Here is a 21,918-nt window from a genome sequence, read left to right on the forward strand (position 1 = left end):
TTTTGCTACACAATCGTAATTTTAAAAGAGATTCTTGTAAAATATAGCTCTCTGTATTAACATATATAACCCTTTTTAATTACATATCGAAGCAAGGTTTGGAGTTGGAACCATCAGTGCAAAGCACAAGCTTCTATGTCCTCTGTCTGGAAGCAGCATTAGGAGTTTGTTTTATGTATCGATCAACATAGAAGGGCAAGGAACTCCCATTTTTTCAGGCATCTTCTTCATACTTTACAGACAAATAATAAAGATTCTTCTTAATTTTGCCAGAATCCCTCCACTGCGGTAATCTTCCATCAAACACAATAGAAAATTGTTAACTCTACAGAATTTTGAAACAGACAAATCTATCTGTATAACAGAATGCTTTTAGAAGGTTAAAAAAACAAATAGATTTGACTCTGTTTTTACAAGAATTTCTGCAGAAATCTGTTAAACTGCTGTTGTCTGCTGCTGTTTTGATCCCTGATACCATCAGGGTTAGAAAAGGTTTTTAATTAAGAGCCTACATACCCTTCCCAAGTTCAGACCACGTGATTGTGTAAAAAGATGTTTAGGCATGTGAACTATGCGAAATCAGAATAGAAGCAGAAATTATTAAGATCTTTCTTCTAGTGATTCCATATAAGTAAACATTTTGTTGGAAGCAACATTCTTGCGGAATTACATCATTTCATTTATGCTATATAATTTATTTAGTCCATTCTGCATAATATTACATGCACCACTCTGTGGAAAGGCTTTCCATAAAAAGACCCAAGAGGTCGAACTGAGACCAAAGTGAGGTTGGAAAAAATCAGTGTCTGTACAAAAGTTCACTGCAGAGGTTTTTTTTCTGACTAAGAAAGCATTTTTCTCCATGGAAACATGATACGGAGCTTTACCAGGAGTCTGCTTACTGCTAGGAGCTGTGTTGGTTCCCTGCTAAGGACACCCTTGGGAGCATAGGGAAGAGAATTCTGATAAATTTGTTTCTTTTATAAAAAGAAACAATGTATGTAAAAACCTTCAGCACCCCTTCTCCTTTACACTTTTTGGGCATCATAAAGCTGCAGAGGGCCTAGGCTAGTACAGAAAAGGCACTGGAATGTTGGCTCATGCTGGCACATTAATGGCTTGCTCAGGATATGCTCCCAATTACCTGGGTTTGGCCACTTTTTTGTATGCCCCATGTTGTGGTTGCCAGACTAAAATATTGGGGTTTTTAAACATCATCTTTAAAAGTCTACGGAGCATATAGAGTTTAGGCAAAGAAATGAATGAAAAAGACGACCAATTCAAGTTATAAAGTAGGTTTCCAGCATTGCCACATTTTCATTTTTTCCCTGAATCTAATGGTGGTTCTGTCTGTTCCTGATAGAATCACAAAATAAGCATTATTGAGGATGTAAAGGGTTTGTGCTAACTTTTATAAGCAGACTGTAGTATTGTAAGAGCTCTTCATCTTCACTGTGTGTTCTCATTTTTGAGTATGTTGAAGGTCTGGTCCCTTGGCTGAAAAACGGGGATTTATGTGAGTGTCATTAGTTTTCTTTTGATAAACAACCTCTGCTGAATTAAAAAGAGAACGTTTACTAAAGTTTTGAAGCTAGAAAAGGGGTGGGGGGCAAGGGAGAACAGGACTTAAGGTGAGCTTTGAAGGCCATCTGCTAGCACTCAGTAGCCTCTACTGTGTGCATCTGTGTTCAGCAGTTAGATAACAAGGTTGCATGATGAGTCGGCTTTCAGTCTTACCACAGTGCTCAGGCAGGCTGGTCTGCTCCTTTATGTAACAGAACTGGACCAAAGCACGGGGTTTTCTTAGTAGCTGCTGGGAAAACATGTCATGCTTTTCTCTTCTTTGCCGAGTCAACAATACACTTGGAACTGTTCATTTCCAAGGGAGGTGTCAACATTTGTGTTACAAGTAAAAGGATGTCATTTGGCATTCATGGCAGAAAAAAAGACTTTTTCTCTAGAAAAAGAATAGGGTGAGAGCACAGGACAGAAATGCTATGTACCTTAAAACAGTCTGTATTTGGTGTGACAGCAGGATGACAATGTACAGGATTGGATCAAAGATCAAGACCTATGCTATTGTAGCTTTGACTTTTGTTTAATAGACATTTCAAAACACTTGTAATGACACTTCATTACACTTGATCTTAATAGGCAACACGATGGAAACGATAGGCTTCCAACTGAGGGAAGTTTTTGGCCCAGTATGGTGATTGTGCATGAAAACCTGTTTCCCCTGTTGGACTTATATCATACTAAAATAATATTGGTATTGTTACGCAGCATGAGGTTGATTGACCTTTAGGCTAGGGGAAGTGTAAAGCTAACAAGTTAAATGCCATTGAAAACAACTATCTAAATCATAAATTCAAAACGACCTGGTTTGCACATCTATGATTTAAGGAAGAAAATTGGAGATGTGGGATGAGATCCAGGACTAAACATCTGAAAGAGAGAGACTAAAGTAGTCAACTTCAGTTGATTAAAGATATTCTGATCCTGTTTTTCTCTGGTGTCTTGACCTTACTAAAGTTCACTTAGTATGTAATGGAAAAAACAACTGGTTTGATAGCAAAATACAGGAAATGCCTTCAATCATGGCTGATTACAGTAGCAGCTTTTCTTCTGTTGTTTTCATTTTTTTAGAATGCTCTTTCTATATGCCTGAAACAATGTAGAATAATAAAGCTTTGGAGCCCTTTATTTGGTGTGTCCAAGTAGAGCAATTAAATGTCTGGCTTTTTGGTGGATATGCATGTTCAGAGTTTTTGCATTCAGGAGAGTGCCATATGACATAAATGAGAAAAATTAAGAATTATTACAGGGCATAACTTCAAAGCCTAGCAAACAGTGTGTTTGTGTGTGTGTGGCAATTCCACCATGAGTAACAAGACGAATGCAGGTCTTTTTTTAAAATCTGCCTTTGCTTGGCTTTCTCCTACAAAAATGGAAGTTCTACAGCTAGTTTGAATGAAATCTCTATCTGGAAGACAGAAAGCCGGGAAGCAGCTTGTGCTGAATATACACAAAGGCTCAGATTCATCTCACCTAACTTTAGGAATGCAACTGAAGCTTCCAAGTCAGGATCCTGCGTGTCCTGGAGTGCATTTACAGTCTGTGGAGAAGGGTAGGCTTCTTCAGGGAGCTGTGCAGCCCACATGTTCCATGAATCATCCACTCAGAGATATCTGTGGAGATGGCCATGGAGGGAGCCTGGGGCAAACTGTGGTACCTTGATTAAACCCTAATGTCTGGTGGGATAAATCTGGGTCAGAATCCTGGAAAATACAGGAAAGAAAATTACCATAAAACCAGAGCAAAAGGTTTCAGAGCTCTAGTTACTTCCATATTTAAGGTAAATTTTAAAAATGGATGGAATAGTGGTTGATTACATTATATCCTTTCATTCTGTCTTTCCTATTATCTGTATAAGGCAGTAATATATCCTTGTTGTGGGTTATTAAGAGTTACAAGGCTTCATTGCTGAGATAGCTGAATGAGAACTTCTACAGAAATGCCAGATGCTACCTGGATAGACATGCATTTGTTGGCTGTATGTTTTTCTATTCTGTGTAAGAAAGCTTCACTCAAAAATACGAAAGAGAAGAAAGAATTCCAGTCTTTTTAGTTAGCCACAGAAACTGTATGCTTGAACTCCAAGTACTCTTTTCTTTGTGTTTGCATAAATTGTGTCCCATTGTTGTTCAAACGATAGTAACTTTGTCATCCTACCTACTAAGGTCACTGAGGAAAAAAAAACATTGCTTTTGGTTTCCAAAGTAAAACTTTTGAGCAGATCCAAACTTAATTAGTGTGTCTGCTGATAAATTTGCTTTCTAAGGTTCTGGTAACATTTTTTCAGAATGGAGTTTTCAAAACTTGATCTGACAAGCTTTTCTAGCTTCATGCCATCCTTTCACTGTCTTTCATCAAGTGATTTTATCAAATAAAGATTTGGTATTGTTTAAAAGGATTATAGGCATACATAGTAGGCACTTTTAGTTTGCGCTTCACCTAGCCTATTGTTATAATACGCAATCTTATTTTTATGTTATTTGAGATATAAAAATAAGAGCACGAAGCATTGAACCTCACAGAGTAGAATACCACAGCTTGAGTCAGTCCTTGGCTAAGCACGGGAACCTCTATTGTCTTCAGTGGGATCACCGAGGTGTCAGCGAGGACGGGGTTTATCACATTACATATTTAGCAATGACTCAACACATGGGCACACAGAGGCTGAAACAGTAAATATCATTAGTGGTAGTACAGATTTCACCCTGTCATTCCCAGCCTGAATACGTAGAGCCAGTTGGGAATTTTTCAGCTAAAATCTTCAAGAAAAAAGGTTAGAAAATGGTGGTTTTAGCCAAAGTGGAGACAGTGAGAAAGAAAGAAGAAAATCCCTGAGAGAACTGCTAGTAGCCTTAATGTCAGGGCACTCACGGGGGTGGGAGGGGACCAGGACGAGCAGGCAGCTCAGCCTCAGTTCAGAGCCAGTCACTGTGCTGAGCACCAGGCCATCAGCTGTTCACACGCTACTTTCACAAAAAGCTTTGAACAGTCTGTTTTTTCACCCAGCGTGAAACACAAGTGGTTTGTAGAATCTCAAGAAGCCTTACAAAATGAGAAAATAATTTGCTGTCTAGTTTAGCTGCAAGTTTCTGAGGCAGATTGTTTGTCCTATACAATAGGCCTAATATGAAGCCAGCTCCATTCGTGACAGTTCTTACTTGGTACAAAAATTGCAGGCCTGCGGGCCATGGGAAGGCAGAGTTGCCACTGGGATCCAACACAAAACTTGTCTGAATCAGGGCTTTGGCAGTAGGCTAAGTCAAGAGGCACAGTTGTAGCGCTACATCCCATTACTGCCTCAGGCTCGTGGAAAAATTGTTGCATTCCCAGGTAGGGGTCATGGAAGGATGAGGCTTATAATGCAGTGTGAGGTGAATGTAAAAGGCAACCCTCTCTTGAGAAAGAAATAGACACCACTCCCCTCTGTGCGTAGCCAATTTTTGAGAATGTTTTACATAATGCATATTTAAACTTGTACATATTTCTTATGTATCTGAACTTATGTTCACAAATAAAAATGTGGAAATAATAAGAAAGGAAAAGCCACACAAAGGAAAGCTGTTAAGTACAATATATTTATTTGTCTGCACATTATTTTAAGGAAACTCAGCATAGTAAGATAAGCAGATCAGGCACTGTAATGTCCTAATCTGCTACCGACAATTGTAATAAAGTTATGGTCAAAGCCATTAAAAAGCCATTTATAGAAATAATTTTATAGAAGATGTTTTTATGCTACCAGAAAAGTCATTGGTTTCCTTAAGCTACTGGAAATGAATATTAAACCTTTGTTCAATACATCATTAAGACATCAGTAAATAGTTAGGGCCACGTGGTGAACACATGGCCTTCTCTTCCATCTCAGGACCTTGCTGACCTGAAAGTTTTCTCGATGGTGGACATTGCTGGAGCAGGTGATGTTACACATCGTGCAAGATGAATTTCTGCCTTGTAACAGCTAGGGTTTACAGAGCCACAGACAGCAATCGTGTGTTTGTCTCCCTCTGATGTCCTTGGCGAGTAGATAGCAAACTGCCTTTTGCTACATCCCTCCTCCCGTCTCTGCTACCCACTTAGTCCACAAGATATTTGTGCAAATGGCAGAGTGATGGACATTGTGTTATATAAGAAAAGTAAGTGTGTGTGGTTTTAAAAGTAAACACCCCTGACAGAGAGTGTCACTATGGTCACATTAAAAGTTGGCATTTCCCATTAATGTTTACCCTGCTATCTGAACAATCACTGTTTTCTTCGATGAAAAGTAGCTATAGTATCTCTGACTTCATTTGAAACCAAGTCTGTGCTCTTAATTCATCTGCCACTAGCCATTATACATACTGATACACATCAGTATAAGGTGGATTCACTTTATTCCAAACTTGGCACTGCTGAAAAGTAGCAGTTTTCAAATCTGCGCAGCAGTTTTTTCTGTATGTTGCTGATTACGGTTCTGCTGTAGTTTTTGTGATAGATAATGTCTTTATTCTTTGATAATATCAAGTTACGTAACAATGACAAAGAAAATATCTATAATAAATCCAGTAGTTACTTAATGGGTCAACATAAAAGCAAAGCAGAGAAATTCCAAGACTTTCAGATAAGCACAGGCAAAACTTCCTGAGATCTGCTACAACAACAAAAGCAGGAGGACCACCGTTAGTCTCACTCGAGTTTCTCCCTACTCCCTCCCAGCTAACAAAAACTGCTGTACTGTCATGAATCCACTCATAAGCATGAACAGTCCAGTGCGTGTCCTATTTCTTACTCCATGGATAAGGGAGGTCACATCAACTGGTAGAACCTGACATCCAATGACACTGCTATTATTGCATGTTTATGCTCAGTAACATCAGAAAATATGGGCTCCTTTCTGATACAGTTTTTCAAATGGCAAAAAATGATATTATTAGTTTGCGTTTTCTTAGAAGTTACGGTTTGGATTTTCTCATTTATCTCTGATCTGTTGGGGGGAAAAGCCTTGCTGGTGTGTTGTGACTAAAATACTTAAAGCAACGAAAGAATCCACTAATAAAGTACAGTCCTAATATATCTGTCCCATAGATTATGCATGGAAACTGGGATTAAGTTGGTGAGAGCTAATCAATAAAGAAACTAACATCAGAACATTAAAATTGTTGACATTTCTTTTTGTCTTCTGACCAGTTCCATATACAACTCCATCTTGCTTAGATTGTAACTAGTATGTTAGTTATCAATATTTTGAGGACACCGATGTGTTTGAAGAACTGAGACAAAGGTTTTGGTGAATTTATCAGTCTTCCAGAAAATACCATTTCAGATGGTATGGTACAAATGATCCAAGTTCTGTGATATTTACTGCTTGTGATTGAAATTTATGTTGAAAATGCAACATTGACTAAAATTATAGCAAAGAGTAAACTTGTGCTGGGTACAGGAGAGACCTGTTGTTGCAGGTGAGCATCTTTGTCTCAAAAGCAATTTGGATACCACTGAGTAAGTTAAAAAGTAATTCTAGGAATGTAGAAGTCTTACCTTAATTAAATAGAAAAAAAAATTTAATCTTACTCGTTGAATTGCTGATTGATATTATGAGCATATTGCCTTCAGTTATGAATTTCAATAACTGTAGTAACTAGAGAATGGTTCTGATGGTTTTCCATGTTGTTGGGGGAAGTTTCCCTTTTACCTTCTGTGGTTTCTTCTATGAACAGCTTGTCTATTTAAAGCCTGCAGAGAAGATGTGATTTTCCCATGCAGGGGAACAATGGCAATGGCAATGATTTCAAATACACTATTGAAAGGGTTTATTGCAGTTGAGAACCACCCAAAAAAATGGTTTTTCAGTAGCTATGTACTTTACACTTGTGTTGCTTTCGGATCTTTCCTCTTTGATGTCCTACAGATGTTTAGTAGTAAGGTACAGTCCTTCACTGAACTTTCACTCTATAAAGAAGTATTCTTGTTTCCGATGTCGTTATTTGTAATAATAATTATTATGCTTCATTCTGACCTACACTGTGAAATGTATATGCTTTCTAGTTTTGTTGCTCATTCAACATTTAGAGTAGAAGCAGATGCTGCAGAGATATTTCATTGTAAAGTGATTGCTTAAACCAGCTTGTGATCATGTTTCTCAGCTACTTGATCTTGTTCTTCAAATATGGATTTATTTAGTCACTAATGTTTACCGTGTTCAAAGGCTACTGTTAGTAATGTTTGGCAGACTTTCTGATTTTACTGGTCAAAACCCATCTTGACTGTTTAATTGCCTTACTTTAAACAAGAAAATTATCTGTTATCTAAATGACGCGTGTGACACATAGGGCCACGCACACAAGGCGGTTATCTTGCTGTCTGCTGTTGGGAGCCAGACTTGAAGAACCCAGTCCTATGAAGTCCTCATCCACTGAGCATTTGTGGGAAGCCAGGGCAGTCAGTGTCTCATGGCACTGGCGTGTGGAGGAAGGAATGAGCGTTACGGAAGTTTTCTCGCAGGTTACCTGCAGTCCCCCTGCTCTTCTGTTACGACTTGCGTAAACCTTACTGTTATAATCCCGATTCTTTCTTGAGAACCTGCCAATCATTCCAGCTTCTGAGGTGATTGCGATGCTGGCAGGTATCCAGAAATAGAAACCAAGGCTTAAATTTCTGTTTAATGCTTTCTGAGAAAGAAAAAAAATATTAAAAAAAAAAAAACCACACCAAACATTTTAGGCAATTGACTGCTCAAGTCAATTGAACTGACTGTACAAAGTATCTTGGCAAACAAACAAAGGAGAGAAATAGCTTAATGTAGCATTACTGCGTTCAAGCAATCTGGGCATTTTCCTGGCTTAACTGGTTAGGTTGTTTGCAGTTGCATGTAATTACTCAGGTTGTAGGAACTCATTTTGTCAAACACAGATTACTTACTTAGTTCCTACAAAGAGAATGCAAAATGAGAAAAAAGAAGAATTTAATAGACATTTGTCATTCAGCTATCTGACACTGTATTATTTGGTATGCTCTGATTTAGAGGTAGATAACTGGCGCTAATACCAGGAATCAATTAAAAGGCAGAATGGGTCAGAGTGGATCGTTCTGTACAGACAATTAATTTACATTCCAGAGATTGATAGCTGTTTACTTTACTTTTTGAGATGTAGGAGAGCTGGTTGTTTCTTAGAACAGTTCTGGGGAGATATAAGTCTTAAACTAAAACTTAAAGGTTTTTTTCAGTGAGACTGCTGCTCTGGAAAGACAAGCTTCCTTGACAACTCTTTTTCTGTTACTTTTTCATTTGTTTCCTTATCGCTGTCTCTTTTGTTTTAATTTTTTTCCTGTGAGGTGTTAAATAGCCTATTCTATTCTCTTGCACTTATTATCTATTCTCTTGCACTTATTTAGTTAACTAAGATTTCTTTTTCCAAAGTTGCATAATTAGGGGATTTGGGTGGGGTTTTTTGTTTGGGTTTTTTTGTGTGGTTGTTTTTTTTTTTTAATCTGGCAACAGTAATTTGACAGCATGGGTTTGAATGGTTTTCAGTGCAAGCACTTTTATGGACTCTGATAATCTTGCGGGCTAGCTATGAATTCGGCACTTTGGCAGACTCCCAGCTTACCTTTTAACCCCCTATCTGTACTTTAATGGGAGTCATGCTGCCGTTGTTTTAGTCTCTTCCAAATTTCTTTTGAAACTTCGGTGCGGTTTGTATTTGTGATAATAAAAATCTACTGGTATTAAATTCCATTATTGTGAGTAATTAAGCTGATGTCTTCAGTGCCTCCAATAGGGTTTTCAAGAGGCTTATAGGCTTCACTCCTTTGTTTTGGCTTGATGAAGGGGTCCCAGAAGTTTTTCTTCTGTAGAGTAGAACTGTAGTTTGGTAAATGGTAAGAAAGTTATATTGACTTGTGCTTTTACATGTAGGCTTAAAATTTCACTGTCGGTCTTTACAGGTGGTCAGAATTTAATATTTAGACTCTTCCTGTTTTTCCCTTTGCTCAGTTTGTTCATTCTCTTTTTCCACTGTCAAGTTAATTTTTTATTGCTAATTTCTGTGTCTTATACAAATCTTCAAGGAAATAAAGACAATGGTGAGAATCCTGTCCTTCTCCATTATGTAGTGACTGGCTGTTAGTGTTTTACTACTGTTGAGATTTCTCTTAGCTTAGGAGTTTCTTGGGTTACCGACTATTTCTCCATTCAATTCCATGGCTAGCATATGAGTGGCATTAAATGAAACTTCAACAATTTTAGGTCCTAACAGCTCCAGTGTGTCACCTGCCTGCACTGGGAAGTCCTGCTTCTGGAATCAGAGTTAAGATAACATATAAGAGTCTTCTGAGGGTCACTTACCACTATGAATTAAGGTGGATCCAGTTTTCTGAGCAGCCTCTTGAATTTCATCAGTTCCTATCATAATCATTTGTATTATGACCTTCTTCCTAAAAGTCTGTTGTGATGGTGGCTGGAAGTGGTTCCCAGATTACATCAAATATAATTATACTTTGATTTCTTTATCTGAACATCTTGACTTTTTGAAATACAGCTTTTATTCTTCCTTAGCTTAGGAACATCCAAGATAACACTGCATTTGGAAGATTAAAAGCTACAGCTACAAGCTTATTTCCTTCTCCCATCTGCAAGAGCCTTATCCTATTCTTATACTTGATCACATTCTACTTGATGATGTTATAGTCTTGTCTTAATGCAGGTCTTTTGATTGTAACACTTGTAACTCACTGAAAGAGCAGTTTTGGGAAGGCACGTGATTTTTGGAGCAGGGAGCTTTATTTTCTTTATTCGACTTCTTTGCAGGGCACAAAGCTGTTGATATCTGTCTGCCCTTGCATGATGTTGGACAATCCTTGACAATCACTTTCCAGGGATAGGAAGAGGTGGTTATTTGACAGGTAAAATGGTTAGATGTAGGGTATTATGTTGTAGCCAGCTGGATCTTGGGTTTTTTAGGAACTCATAAAAAGGATGACCTTAAGGAATGATAAAATATGTAGTCTGCTCCAAGGGGCCTTACGAGGGTGACCAGCTGAGGACCTACAAGAGCAGAGTAACTGATCTGGAGATAGCAAAGTCTGGTGTAGGGTGTATTGGTTGCAACGAGCATTTCTACAGCCAATATATACTTCAGCTACATAAACCATATCTGACAAAGCTAGTTTATGTGGGAGACAGTGGATTTACTGTTAGTGAGGTAAATCTGACTTTGTTTTGCCATGTCAGACTTCTTGTACATGCACAAACCACTTTGTAACACAGCACAACTGATCTCTACATGCACAGTACGTCATGTAGTGCTTCCAAGAAGTGTCTGATTTACTGCACAGATGTACAATGAATATGCAGACCTTGACTAGTAAGTCCACTGTGTCCCAGAAGTATCTGGTTTTTATGCTATCCTGTGTACATGCTTGAGAAATATGTTAGATACAGGTGGGCCAGCACATTTTGAACAAGTGTCAAAAGAAAAAAAAAAAAAGAAGACTAAAATCCACCTACTGAATTGGGGTGATAGGGAGAAAAGTACATTTCTGGGGGAATCCCAGCATACTGTAGCCTTGGACATGTCCATAAAAACTCTTAACATAGTGCAGCCTTGGAAGGGTTGTTTAATCATTTAATGTGTGTGAATGCTTCCACTGTGTTACGGTGCCTGTGATTCTAAGTTCTGGGGGCTGATAGGGAGACATTTCTCTAAAAAAAATCCTCAGAGTAAGGTGAAGACTTTTCATCCCTCACTCAGGTGAATTTGTTGGCATAAAGGATTTTTGCAACAAAACCTGTATCTTTTCATAAGCTTTTGGGATAAAATTTGTTTTGTTACAAAGGCTAGCATGGGATTTTATTCCTCTATCTGATTTAGAACTTCCCTACAATTTCTCATCAATTCCACCTATGGAAATTCCACTAATTCTTCTAGGAAAACATTCTGATCAGAAAGTGTCCACACAGAGGACATGTCACCTAAGGACATGTGTTCTGCTTTTGTTTCTGATCTCTGTATGCATTCATACATACAATGCCTTCATTTATTACTGTGTATTTTTAATACATGGCAGAGGTACCTAAAGCCTAGACAGAAGTATAAAAATAAAATGGTCCATGCAATATAAGTGGGGTTTTTTGAATTTGTTTTATGTTTGTTTTATTATTTATACATGATAAAATGTTTTTAATTATGGAGCTTTATTCATGCAAGTGAGGGTTCTTTTATGCATTGACTTCCCAGATCCTTTTATAGTTTAGTCTAAGGCAAGTGGCAGGTAAGTTAAGTGGTACCTAGCATCCGTTGTGTTGGAACATGCAATAACCATCAATGGTAGATTTAGAAAATGTGAAGAGGGCAAGACAGGAAAGGTGGATATCCCTTTCTCAACCTGTTTTTGACCTTACCCAATTTAATAACCGAAGAATTGTGTATTTTTGACACAAAGACATTTGTACAAGTGATCAGAGACAGCTGCTAAGATGCATTGTTTAACAACGAATGCAAAATACTCCTGTGAGATTATTTTTGAGCAGGTTTAAACTGCAGAAGATAATGCTCCCAAAAATGAGAGCATTGTTTTTCATTGCAATCTGAACTTTGAATTGCTAGTATATAATAAGAATCCAATTCAAAATAATCCAAGTCTGAAAGTACCTTTTAATTCAACCCATATGATAGAGTATGGGTAAATTGGTAGTCCTTACTTTGTGCTAATGCAAAAATGGAGAATGTCTTCATTAGACATTGTTGACCTATTTCACATAGACAGAATGTTAGATCGGTAGCAAGCAAGACTGAGGTCTTTTCCAAACGTTTCTGATTCTGTCTTGAATACAGCTGTGCTTTCATGCAGCTAAAGAGAGAGTAAAGGCCTGGTCTTGCAAAATGCTTGTCATTGCCTGCTTCCTTATTGCCTTTAACTGGGTCTGTTTAGTGACTGCTACCAACTTTTCATGCACACATGTGAAGGACGGTTTCTCGGTGGTGTTTGTCAAACCGTCTGTTTGTCATATTCTGTAGTTTATGATGAAATTCAAGAGCACATGATCAAAATTTGAGAGTTTATTAATTTGGGGCCTTTTTATTTCAGGGACCTGAAACTGGACAATATTCTTCTGGATGCAGAAGGCCACTGTAAACTGGCTGACTTTGGGATGTGCAAAGAAGGGATTCTGAATGGAGTGACCACCACGACCTTTTGTGGCACACCTGACTATATAGCTCCAGAGGTATTTTTTTGAACTGCACTAAGAATACAGATATTATCATTCATCAGACTGTTACATGTGTAATTTTAGACACTTTTTACATGTAGATGAAAACAATAGAAGATGCAGACTAGATTGTGCCGCAGTTTTTCCTGAATAATCTTGCAGAAATTGGTTACTCTACTGCTCACAAGCAGTATTCCATGTTGATAGGAGTGGCAAAACATGGTTTTTCTGTTATTTGTTCCCTGAACTTAACCATATTCTTCTCCGTATGCTCATTTCTGACTCAGCATCATTGTGAAGACACTTACTAGCCTTTAAGGTGCTAGGTACAACTAAGTACTGCCTGCACTGGTCTTTAGTAGTTATAAAAATGTTTTCAGTTTTTCATGAGACTTAGAAGGGGGTTTTCATATGGAAGAGGCTGTATGTTTGGTGCCATTTTGCCTAGGGTGTTTGTGGGAATACAATTTTTTTCCTGTCTTTAAAGTATCTGTGAGTGAAAGATACTATGTTTGTGGTACTTCTCATCATATGGATGAACAGAAAGTATAGACTTGTATAGAAAAGTGGGAACTTTTCATATGGATGCTGCATATCAGTTGGCAACATCCAGAGTCATTTCAAGGCATTCATTGGATAAAAGAAATGACTGAGAATCATGCTCGGTTTACATATCCTAAATTTTAATATCATGAGATGCATTTCCAAGTGCCTAAAATGAATCAATATTGTACAGTTAGTCTGCTAGGCAGACTTTGTCTGCCCGGTTTAGTTCGTAACCTGTGCATCTTTCTGCTGAAGATTCAGTGTGCAGTTTTAATGTAGAAGTTTCATTGGTTTGTCTTTCATCAACCAGAAATTTGCAGCAGGGGAAAATGTTAGTTTATTATTTGTTAGAGACAATAAATTAGAAATCCATATTGTTAGTGTTTATGGCTGTCAAGGTTTGGTAGCACAACTAGCAAGGTGTGAATCATCTTTAAACTATCATAATATAAACATGTGTTTTATGGAGTTTGAAAAGTATTCCGGCATTAAAAGAAATAAATGCCAGTGTGATGGTTTGGGGTTTGTATGAGTTCTTTTCTGATTCAGTATACTAATTGAGTCCTTTGGCAAAGTCTTTGAAAATTATTACTGAAAACAAAGTACTGATGAGATCCCAGGAACTTCTACATGAAATCCTGGTCTCACTGAAGTCAGTAACTCAGGCTTCCGTTTTGTCATCTTAATTGCAGAAGTTTATCTCCTGCTTCTATTTCTCTTGCATCATGGTGGTATGTTTCAATTTCCTTTCCTTTAGCAATATCTGAGTTCCAAAGAGTGCCCAGAACACTTGAAAAGTACACTTTTAAAGAGTATCGTTTTCTGTAATTAATGTCTATAAAATGAAATATCCATTCAACTAAGAATCCAGTTGGGATCCAGACCTCTGTATTCAAATGTTAAACTCGCTTCTGTTTTTATGTTAAGACTGAATTTGGGTTTATATTGGTCGTGATTCCAAATACAGCACTAAGCTCAGGGGGTTCACCACAAGGCTTCTGACTGTAACACTAGTGTTGCTTAAGGAGGTAGTGGAGTCGTTGCCATTCCAACTCATTTTAAGGCAGTCAGCTTCACCTTAAACACTCACCCACTCTACTTTCCCTAGTCCCCTGTCATGCTGAAACATTGAAGCCAAACTACAAGCGTCTTTTCAGGAGGAGCCAAGAATTAAACTTGTTCCTTGTACAACACCAGTTCTGTAACACCAAGTACAATACAATAAAACTCCATCATGCTAACCTACTACTCCCCACTAAACGTATTTGCTACAAGGTTGAACTTGTGCCACGTGAAAAGCTGTAGCCAGTTTTTCTGAAATTAAAGTGAGTCCTACAGCCATGTATTGTACAGTGTTTTAATGCTGTAAAAAGAACATGGGCAAAAATGTTTTTGGCTTCCTTCAGCCCTACCTAAAGGACTGGAATAAATCTCTCAGATGATTGCAGCATTACAAGCTGGTTCAGTTTGTTTTGTTCAAGATAGAGACAAGGAAATGTTTCACATTTTCCACCAATCTGTTTTGTATATGTGATCTTTTTTCCCCTATAGCGTGACCTGCTTTAAACAGTTTGGAAGGATATACAGCTCTTTTGCTCACGAGCATATTCTTTTACTCAGGGGACAGATAAACTCAGTACTTCTGAGAACAGCTACGCGTTGACACTTAGCTGTGTTAGTGCAAATTGCATGGGTAAGAAACCATGCCTGCTGTTACCGAAATCAGTGTGGGATTTAGTCCTACTCAGGCACCGGGGGAAAGAAGGGGTGTATCATGTTAAAACAGCAAATGTGCAGCCGAGAGTGTTGTCGAGCTTGTCTATTCAAACCAATCTCTTTTTCTATACTAGATCCTCCAGGAGTTAGAATACGGCCCATCAGTAGACTGGTGGGCTTTGGGTGTTCTCATGTATGAAATGATGGCTGGGCAACCCCCCTTCGAAGCTGACAATGAAGATGATCTCTTTGAATCCATCCTTCATGATGATGTCTTGTATCCAGTCTGGCTCAGTAAAGAAGCCGTCAGCATTTTAAAAGCAGTGAGTCTTCAATTACTTGCTTTTCTCCTCCTCTTCATGGTTTTTTTGGGGATTGGTTTTTGGGTTTTTTTTTTCCTTGATTAAAATTGAATTTGCTGAAAGTTGTTGAGAGCAGTCACCGCTGGGAGTTCAAGCACAGTTCAGAGTGCCACTGTTAGGGTAATGGGGCCTGGGATAAGTTACACCGCTTGTGGGAAAGGAACAGAATGTTTGTCTTCCACGCGGTTGTACACTGTATAAATCTGTGTACCGCAGATTCATGTTTCAGGGAAAACCCAACCAACTAGAACTGTGCTATCACTTTGACACTTTATATGCTGCGTGTTCACTAGAGTTGGGGAAGCACTACGTAATTAAAGAAACAATGTTTTTATTTAACCCACTTATAAAATTTCCTGTCCCTCTGCCTTTCTTCCCCTATCAGCAAGGTGGGTTGAAAGCCCTTTATTTACAGCTGCATGTTCTATTTTATAGTTCATATAACACTTTGATAAGCAGTCTTACTCTAGTAATTGTTTCTGCCCTGGTTGGTGTTTTTCAATATGAGTAGTGACTTGACAGAAATGTGTGTCACCAAATACCACAATTTTTTCAATCAGTCAAAATGTGCCACTGGGCAACTTCAGTTTTTAGACTACCTTTCTAAAGTCAGGTTTACTTCATTAACATGACACTGACATAAATTCTTTCTTCTGTGTTAGTATCATCCTAAAATAAAAAGCAAAACAAAACAGACACAGTATGCCAATCCCTGTAGTTTGAAAACCTGAGGAGGATTTCTGGCTTAAAAAAAAAAAAACCCTCTTTTTTATTCCAGTTTTCCACCTTCTTTGAAAGTGGAAAGTTTCTACCTTTCCACTTCTGTATTTCTTTCAGCATCTGGAATAAGGGAGACTTTCAGTTAAGAGGGCAGCTGGTAGTGTAAAGTCCTGCAGAGATCTTCTGCAGGGTTATATTTTGAAATTATATATAAAACTTGAACAAATTCTGATGTTAACACCAGTGGACGGGTAACACATTCTACAGAAATGCTCGTCTTGATCTTTTAATAAAAATATCTTCAGGATCATTCTAGCTGAGAGGGATGCTCTAGCATATGATTCAAAGCAGAAGTTGAAGTTAACCTCTCTGAATTATTTGCTGGAGTATCTCTTTTGCTCCATTCATTGTAGTGAGAACATGGAGGATTTATTAAAGCTGACCTTTGTACATATTCTCCCTTCTCCCCCCAGATACCTCTCTGATGACTTTTTATTAGCTGACATGGTACTTCCATGCGTCCATTTTTGTTCCCAGACCCTTCAATTATTTTCAGTTCAGCAATTAAAATGTATGGACATGAACTGCAGAATTTAGGCTGATATCCAGGGTTCAGGGATTATTTTGGCGTACTGTAGAGAAAGGGTTGCTGTCAATGTTCGTATCTGCATCTGAATTTCACTGAAGTCCAGGAGATTTTCTGTAGTGTTTTGGTGTCACAGTCTGTAAGATCTGTTCCTTTGCCATCCACAGGCTCCTTCAGTGAATCTACGTTAACTGATCTTTCTGTTATTCTGAATTGTGGAAACATTTGTTGGAGGGGAAAAGTTAACCGATAACTCTTGGTTAAGTGTGCAGTACGAGAGCCATTCTGACTATTAGGAGAAGGTGTTTGTTTTACGGAGCGAAGGGAGAAACAGATTTGACAGTTAGTGGCTTACTGTTGTATCATTTGTGGTGCAAGTAGTGAGATGTCTAACTGGTAATGTTATACATGTCATTCATTAACCACACACAAATGCAGACACAGAAGTGGGCTGCAGGTGTAAACTATGTATTTTTGTGAATGTAAGTGCAAGGGTGATAAACCCTCTAATTTCTTTTAAAGCTGACTTTGCTATAAATTTTCATGAGGCTGTTTTCCTGGGTCAACATTTTGATAAGTAGGCATGGTGATTTGTATTTTGCTGTAGTTGTAGAATTTTTTTTTTTACATCTTTCTGCCCAAAGTTAATCCTTAATGTGATTATAAACCTTAAAAACAGAGTTGCATCCATTGAATAGATTTGCATAATAATAATAGGTTATTCCTCACTGGGCAAGATGTCTTCACTGACATAAATTGATAGAATTTAATGGAGCTGTGCCACTTTACACTTTACATAAAACGAAAACATTTCCTTACGTTTAGCAACCTGCTGCCTATGCAACTATGGTGTGAAACACGTTTGAAACTTGTGTTCTTCATCTGATCCTTGTCCACATTCTGTTAAATGAAGAACAGGAAAAACAGAGGAAAGAAAGAGGCGTCTATGTATTTTACTGCTGAACGGTAGCAAGGGATTAACTTTGGAACACTTTGTTTCCTCACATTGTGCTTTGAAGACATGGGGTTTATTCTTTAGAAACTGTGTGGTTTTGCACTCCTCCAAACAGCATGTAAGGAAAGTTTAATAAGAAGACGTTCTCTTGTATTAAGTAACAATGTTTTCTTATTTTCTGAAGAAACAGTTTTCCTGTTATTTCCAACAAAACATTAAGGAGAATAATTTTACAGCTCAGTATTACAAGGCAGCACGTTGCTTGTCCCATGAAATCCCAAGATCTTATTAGTCCTGTTTCTGTGAATTGACAGGAATTGCTATTTAAAATTCTTTCCTGTCTGGTAAGGAAAACAATTCTTCATTGAAATTAGCTCTGTGCTTCTTTGCAAGCAATGGAGGGAGGTTGTGTCTACAGTGTGTGTTCCCTGTGTACCCAGATGACAGAGATCTCTGGGTACAGAAGCAGCACTCTGTTTTTAAGCTGTGCTATTTATTTCAAGAAGCAAAATTTTGGGAGTCTGGTGATCCTTGATTTGGGCCCCAAGTTGCATGGCTCTCAGCAACCTTTTGTCCTGTTGTCATTTAAGTCAGTAGGAACTCTGATCTTAAAAGGCTTCTCTTTTCATAAAAGGAGGTTCCTGCCTTAATATAGGAAAATAAAAAGGCAACACTTACGGCTATGGCTGTCAGCTCTATTGGCAGCCATCTCATGAACACTGTCTCTGCCCTGACAGTTGCATCATTGTTGATGCTATTGATAAACAGGGAATAAATGTCAGCTTGTGCTTCAGAAATAGAAGGTGAAAAAATTGGTATTTACTGCAGGGGATGAAATTTATAGAAATGTCCACTTCAGAAGTTTGAGATTATTTCATCATATTTGCATATGATAATTTTGTTTGTTTTAAGTATTCGTTCTTAAAATTTGTTCTGTGTCATCATCCATTTCCAAGTTCATGAAGTTTGTGAAGTACAGTACTAAACTGTACTATCTAGTCATATTTTCATGTCCTGGGCTTCTTAAAAATGACATGTTCTGATGTTTTCCCTGCCTCTGGCTTAAAACAAAGATAGAGCATGGCAGACACTAGGATCAGATTTTACTTCTTTGATACCTGGATTATACGGTACAAAAACTGTATCCTGTAGTTTCCGTGTTCTGTTTCTGCAAAATGTGTGGCTGCTGGTTCCTGGCCTGCTCACTCCAGTCCTGGAGGTGAAATAAAGCAGAGGAATGTAGGAATGTGTTTTGTGGTTTTCCAAGAGACCTCACCAAAGCACAGTAATCCTTTCAAAACCTTTGTTTCTCCTGCCCATAGAAAATATGGTCTGTAGTTTAGATATGACTTGTCTACTTGCAAAAGAACTTGCGGAGCAGTTGAACACAAGACCAAAGAGAAGGATCGTCTTTGGAGCGGCGTGTATATGTCAGAAACCACAGAGAGAATTGCCTCGCTGATCTATGTTATATCTTTAAAATGATAGCAATGGTATTCTTCTGTGGATGGTTGATCTAGCTATCTAAAACCATCTTAAGGGCTTCAGTAGCTACTTATCTAATAACTGGAGTACTAAAGCAAGGGTATGCATTACAGTGATTTTTTTTTTTTAATGTTTTTTTTTCTACAGAGGTATAGTATAATGTGGTACCTAGGTTAAAAAGGTACTGTACAGTTATCAAGTTTTGTTTTGTTTGTACACTTTTTTAAAAATTTAAAGAATGTTATAATAATGGCTGAATATGAAGTTGTAGCAAAGCTTGGGATAATTCTATAATATGAGTGTGTGTGCATGTATAAGAACAGCATTCGTTGCTACTTGAATTGCAAGGATTCTGTGTCCACATGCATTAGGAAATAAGTAGAGTGATTGCTAATAAAAGACGGAAGAAATAACAGAGCAAAGTCAGGAAAAATATTATCAGCTGCCATCATTTGATATCAATGTCTTACACTGGTTGTACAGCTTTTTGTTGAAAGGAATAGTAAGAGTTTAAAAGCAAGAAGTTTAGAAATTACCACACCGGAGGAGACCAGTTAGTTCCAGTTGCTGCCACGAATGGTGTACTAAAGATGAAAGGGAAGGTGCAAGTTATGTCATGGAGTTTCTCAAGGGAAGCTTTCTGCTGGTACTGATCACTCCATGTAGTATTTCCTGAAACGTATGGACAGAACGCGTATAATTCACATAGCTGCAGGTGCTGTTCTTACTTAGAATAAAATCCTAGAAATGAGTAAGGAGGTTTTTCATGTGTTTGCTTGAATGGAGTGTATGATTATGCAATGTACCTGCCAAAAGAAAATAAACAACAGTAAGCATAATATGTAGCCCCTATCCGCCAAATTAATAGTTAAGATAGAGCAAATAAGATAAAATAAGCGCTATACTGACCATCTATTTGGAAGTGTCTCTGGAGGGTTTAATATTTTCTTTCTTTTCTTTAGTATTTTTGGCCAAAGCTGGAACTAGAAATGCTGAAAGGGAATCTGTTCCTGTAGCGCTCCCAGCCAGATGAAATTAGGAGGTCTCGGCAGTTGAAAGAGCTTCCTGCAGGAAACTTACACGTCGGAGTCTCTGAATCTTCTAGTTTGGCTGGAACCTCTGAAATTTGGAAGGGCATCCTTGTCGCTCTTACAGAAAAAATAAGCTGAAAGGGGACTGTCTCTAGAAACTAGGCATTAGGAATTGGAATGCATAATTGAACCGCAAATGGTTTCCAGCCATTGCCATTCATGTTTTAATTTTTTCCTTCTCTCCCTCCCCCACCCTGTAGTTCATGACAAAAAACCCAAATAAGCGACTTGGCTGTGTGGCGTCACAAAACGGGGAAGACGCGATTAAGCAGCATCCGTTTTTCAAGGAAATTGACTGGGTTCTTCTAGAACAAAGGAAAATCAAGCCACCCTTCAAACCTCGGATTGTAAGTAGCACTTTGCATAACATTCAGAGGAAACTTGGTTTGACAATTCTAGTTGTTGGCTTTTCTGAGACGTGAGATTACTCGATGCAACATTTGGGGGTTGAAATAGTAACATAAAAACCGCCCTGAAAAGACTGCCTTGTCATTGTTTCTGTGAAGGTAAGTGTCAGGAATAGATTTAAGGCACAGGAAGATACTCGTGTTCAGTCACATAAACCAGGAGAGGGTTTGAGGCCCTGTTTTAATTATTCTCCTGTGTTCCTAAAGATACCTTGATCAGAAGAGATTATTTCACTTGGGTATATACTGTCTGTACTTTCTGTGTGAACTCTGCTACAGTCCTGCATTGCCGATAGCCACTGGATTTTGTAGTGAAAGACAGAGGAAAGGATTTCTGATTAGTAATATTTCAACTGAAGATACTTGAAGAAACAGCTTCCTGGGGGAAAGAAATACACATCATGATTAGATAAATTGATATACTTAAATTTTCCTAGGTAGTTATCAAGTATTTCTATTTTAAGGTAACAAAAATATGTAGCAGCCCCACATGCAGAAACTACAAAAGCCAAGCAAAAATACTTTACTTATTCTTGTCTTCCTCTGGATGAAAATATTTAGAGTTCACCAAATGTCAGCTTTTCAGCTGAGAATGTGTGCAGTAAATTTTGTGCTTGAACAGTACAAGAGAATAATTTTATGATAAATCCTTTGAGATTGATTTGCATCTTTTGACTTTGCACATTCCTAGTTACGGTGTTTGATTTGGCTGTAAATATGATCAAGGTACTTGTTTGTTTCTTTCTTTAGATAGTTTACAAAGGTGTATTAAAAAAAACGAAAGAAAACTTTGGGCTCAACACTGAATCCTAACTTAAATTTAGAGGTGAAAAAGTCCCCTCTGTCATTGCAGAATTGCTGTCTGTTGCATTTAATGCATTTACTTTTAGTCCAGTGAGATGCATTTCCCCAAGTTCCTTGTGTAGGCAGTGAAAGCGGAGCTGCCCATCCAGAACAGGAGCCTGAGGTAGCTCATCTGAGTCCACTCTTGGAGAAGTCTCTCCCTCTCTCTGTAGCTATGCAGAAAGAGCCCAAAGGGATTGACAACTGTGAGTGAAAGTTAGCCCTTGTGAATGTCTTTCTAGGAGTAATAGTAAGATATAGTGTTACCATATGGGGAAGTTTTTCTTAATATATTTCTTGGAGGATGGAAGCCTTGTAACGCGTTAGCTACAGGCAGAGGGGTGCCTGAGCCAGCCCCTCTCCTGGAAAGGGTCCAGCCAGCTGGGCATGCTGGCTCCCTTACCCTGCTGCCCAGCTCTGCTCTGGAGGTGTGGCCAGGTTGCACCT

General features: G+C 38.2%; 1 protein-coding gene across 1 annotated transcript in view; it reads left to right on the forward strand.

Moving 5' to 3' along the window:
- PRKCE (protein kinase C, epsilon) overlaps positions 1-21,918 on the forward strand; it is a 110,027-nt gene that overhangs the window by 70,004 nt on the left and 18,105 nt on the right. The window contains exons 10-12 of the mRNA XM_009576550.1: positions 12,637-12,775; positions 15,157-15,345; positions 20,422-20,568. Coding sequence (XP_009574845.1) covers positions 12,637-12,775; positions 15,157-15,345; positions 20,422-20,568 — 475 coding nt within the window. The remainder of the gene's footprint in view (positions 1-12,636; positions 12,776-15,156; positions 15,346-20,421; positions 20,569-21,918) is intronic.

The sequence above is a fragment of the Fulmarus glacialis genome, unplaced genomic scaffold (assembly GCF_000690835.1).
Source record: "Fulmarus glacialis isolate BGI_N327 unplaced genomic scaffold, ASM69083v1 scaffold6184, whole genome shotgun sequence".
NCBI classification, from domain to species: Eukaryota; Metazoa; Chordata; class Aves; order Procellariiformes; family Procellariidae; genus Fulmarus; species Fulmarus glacialis.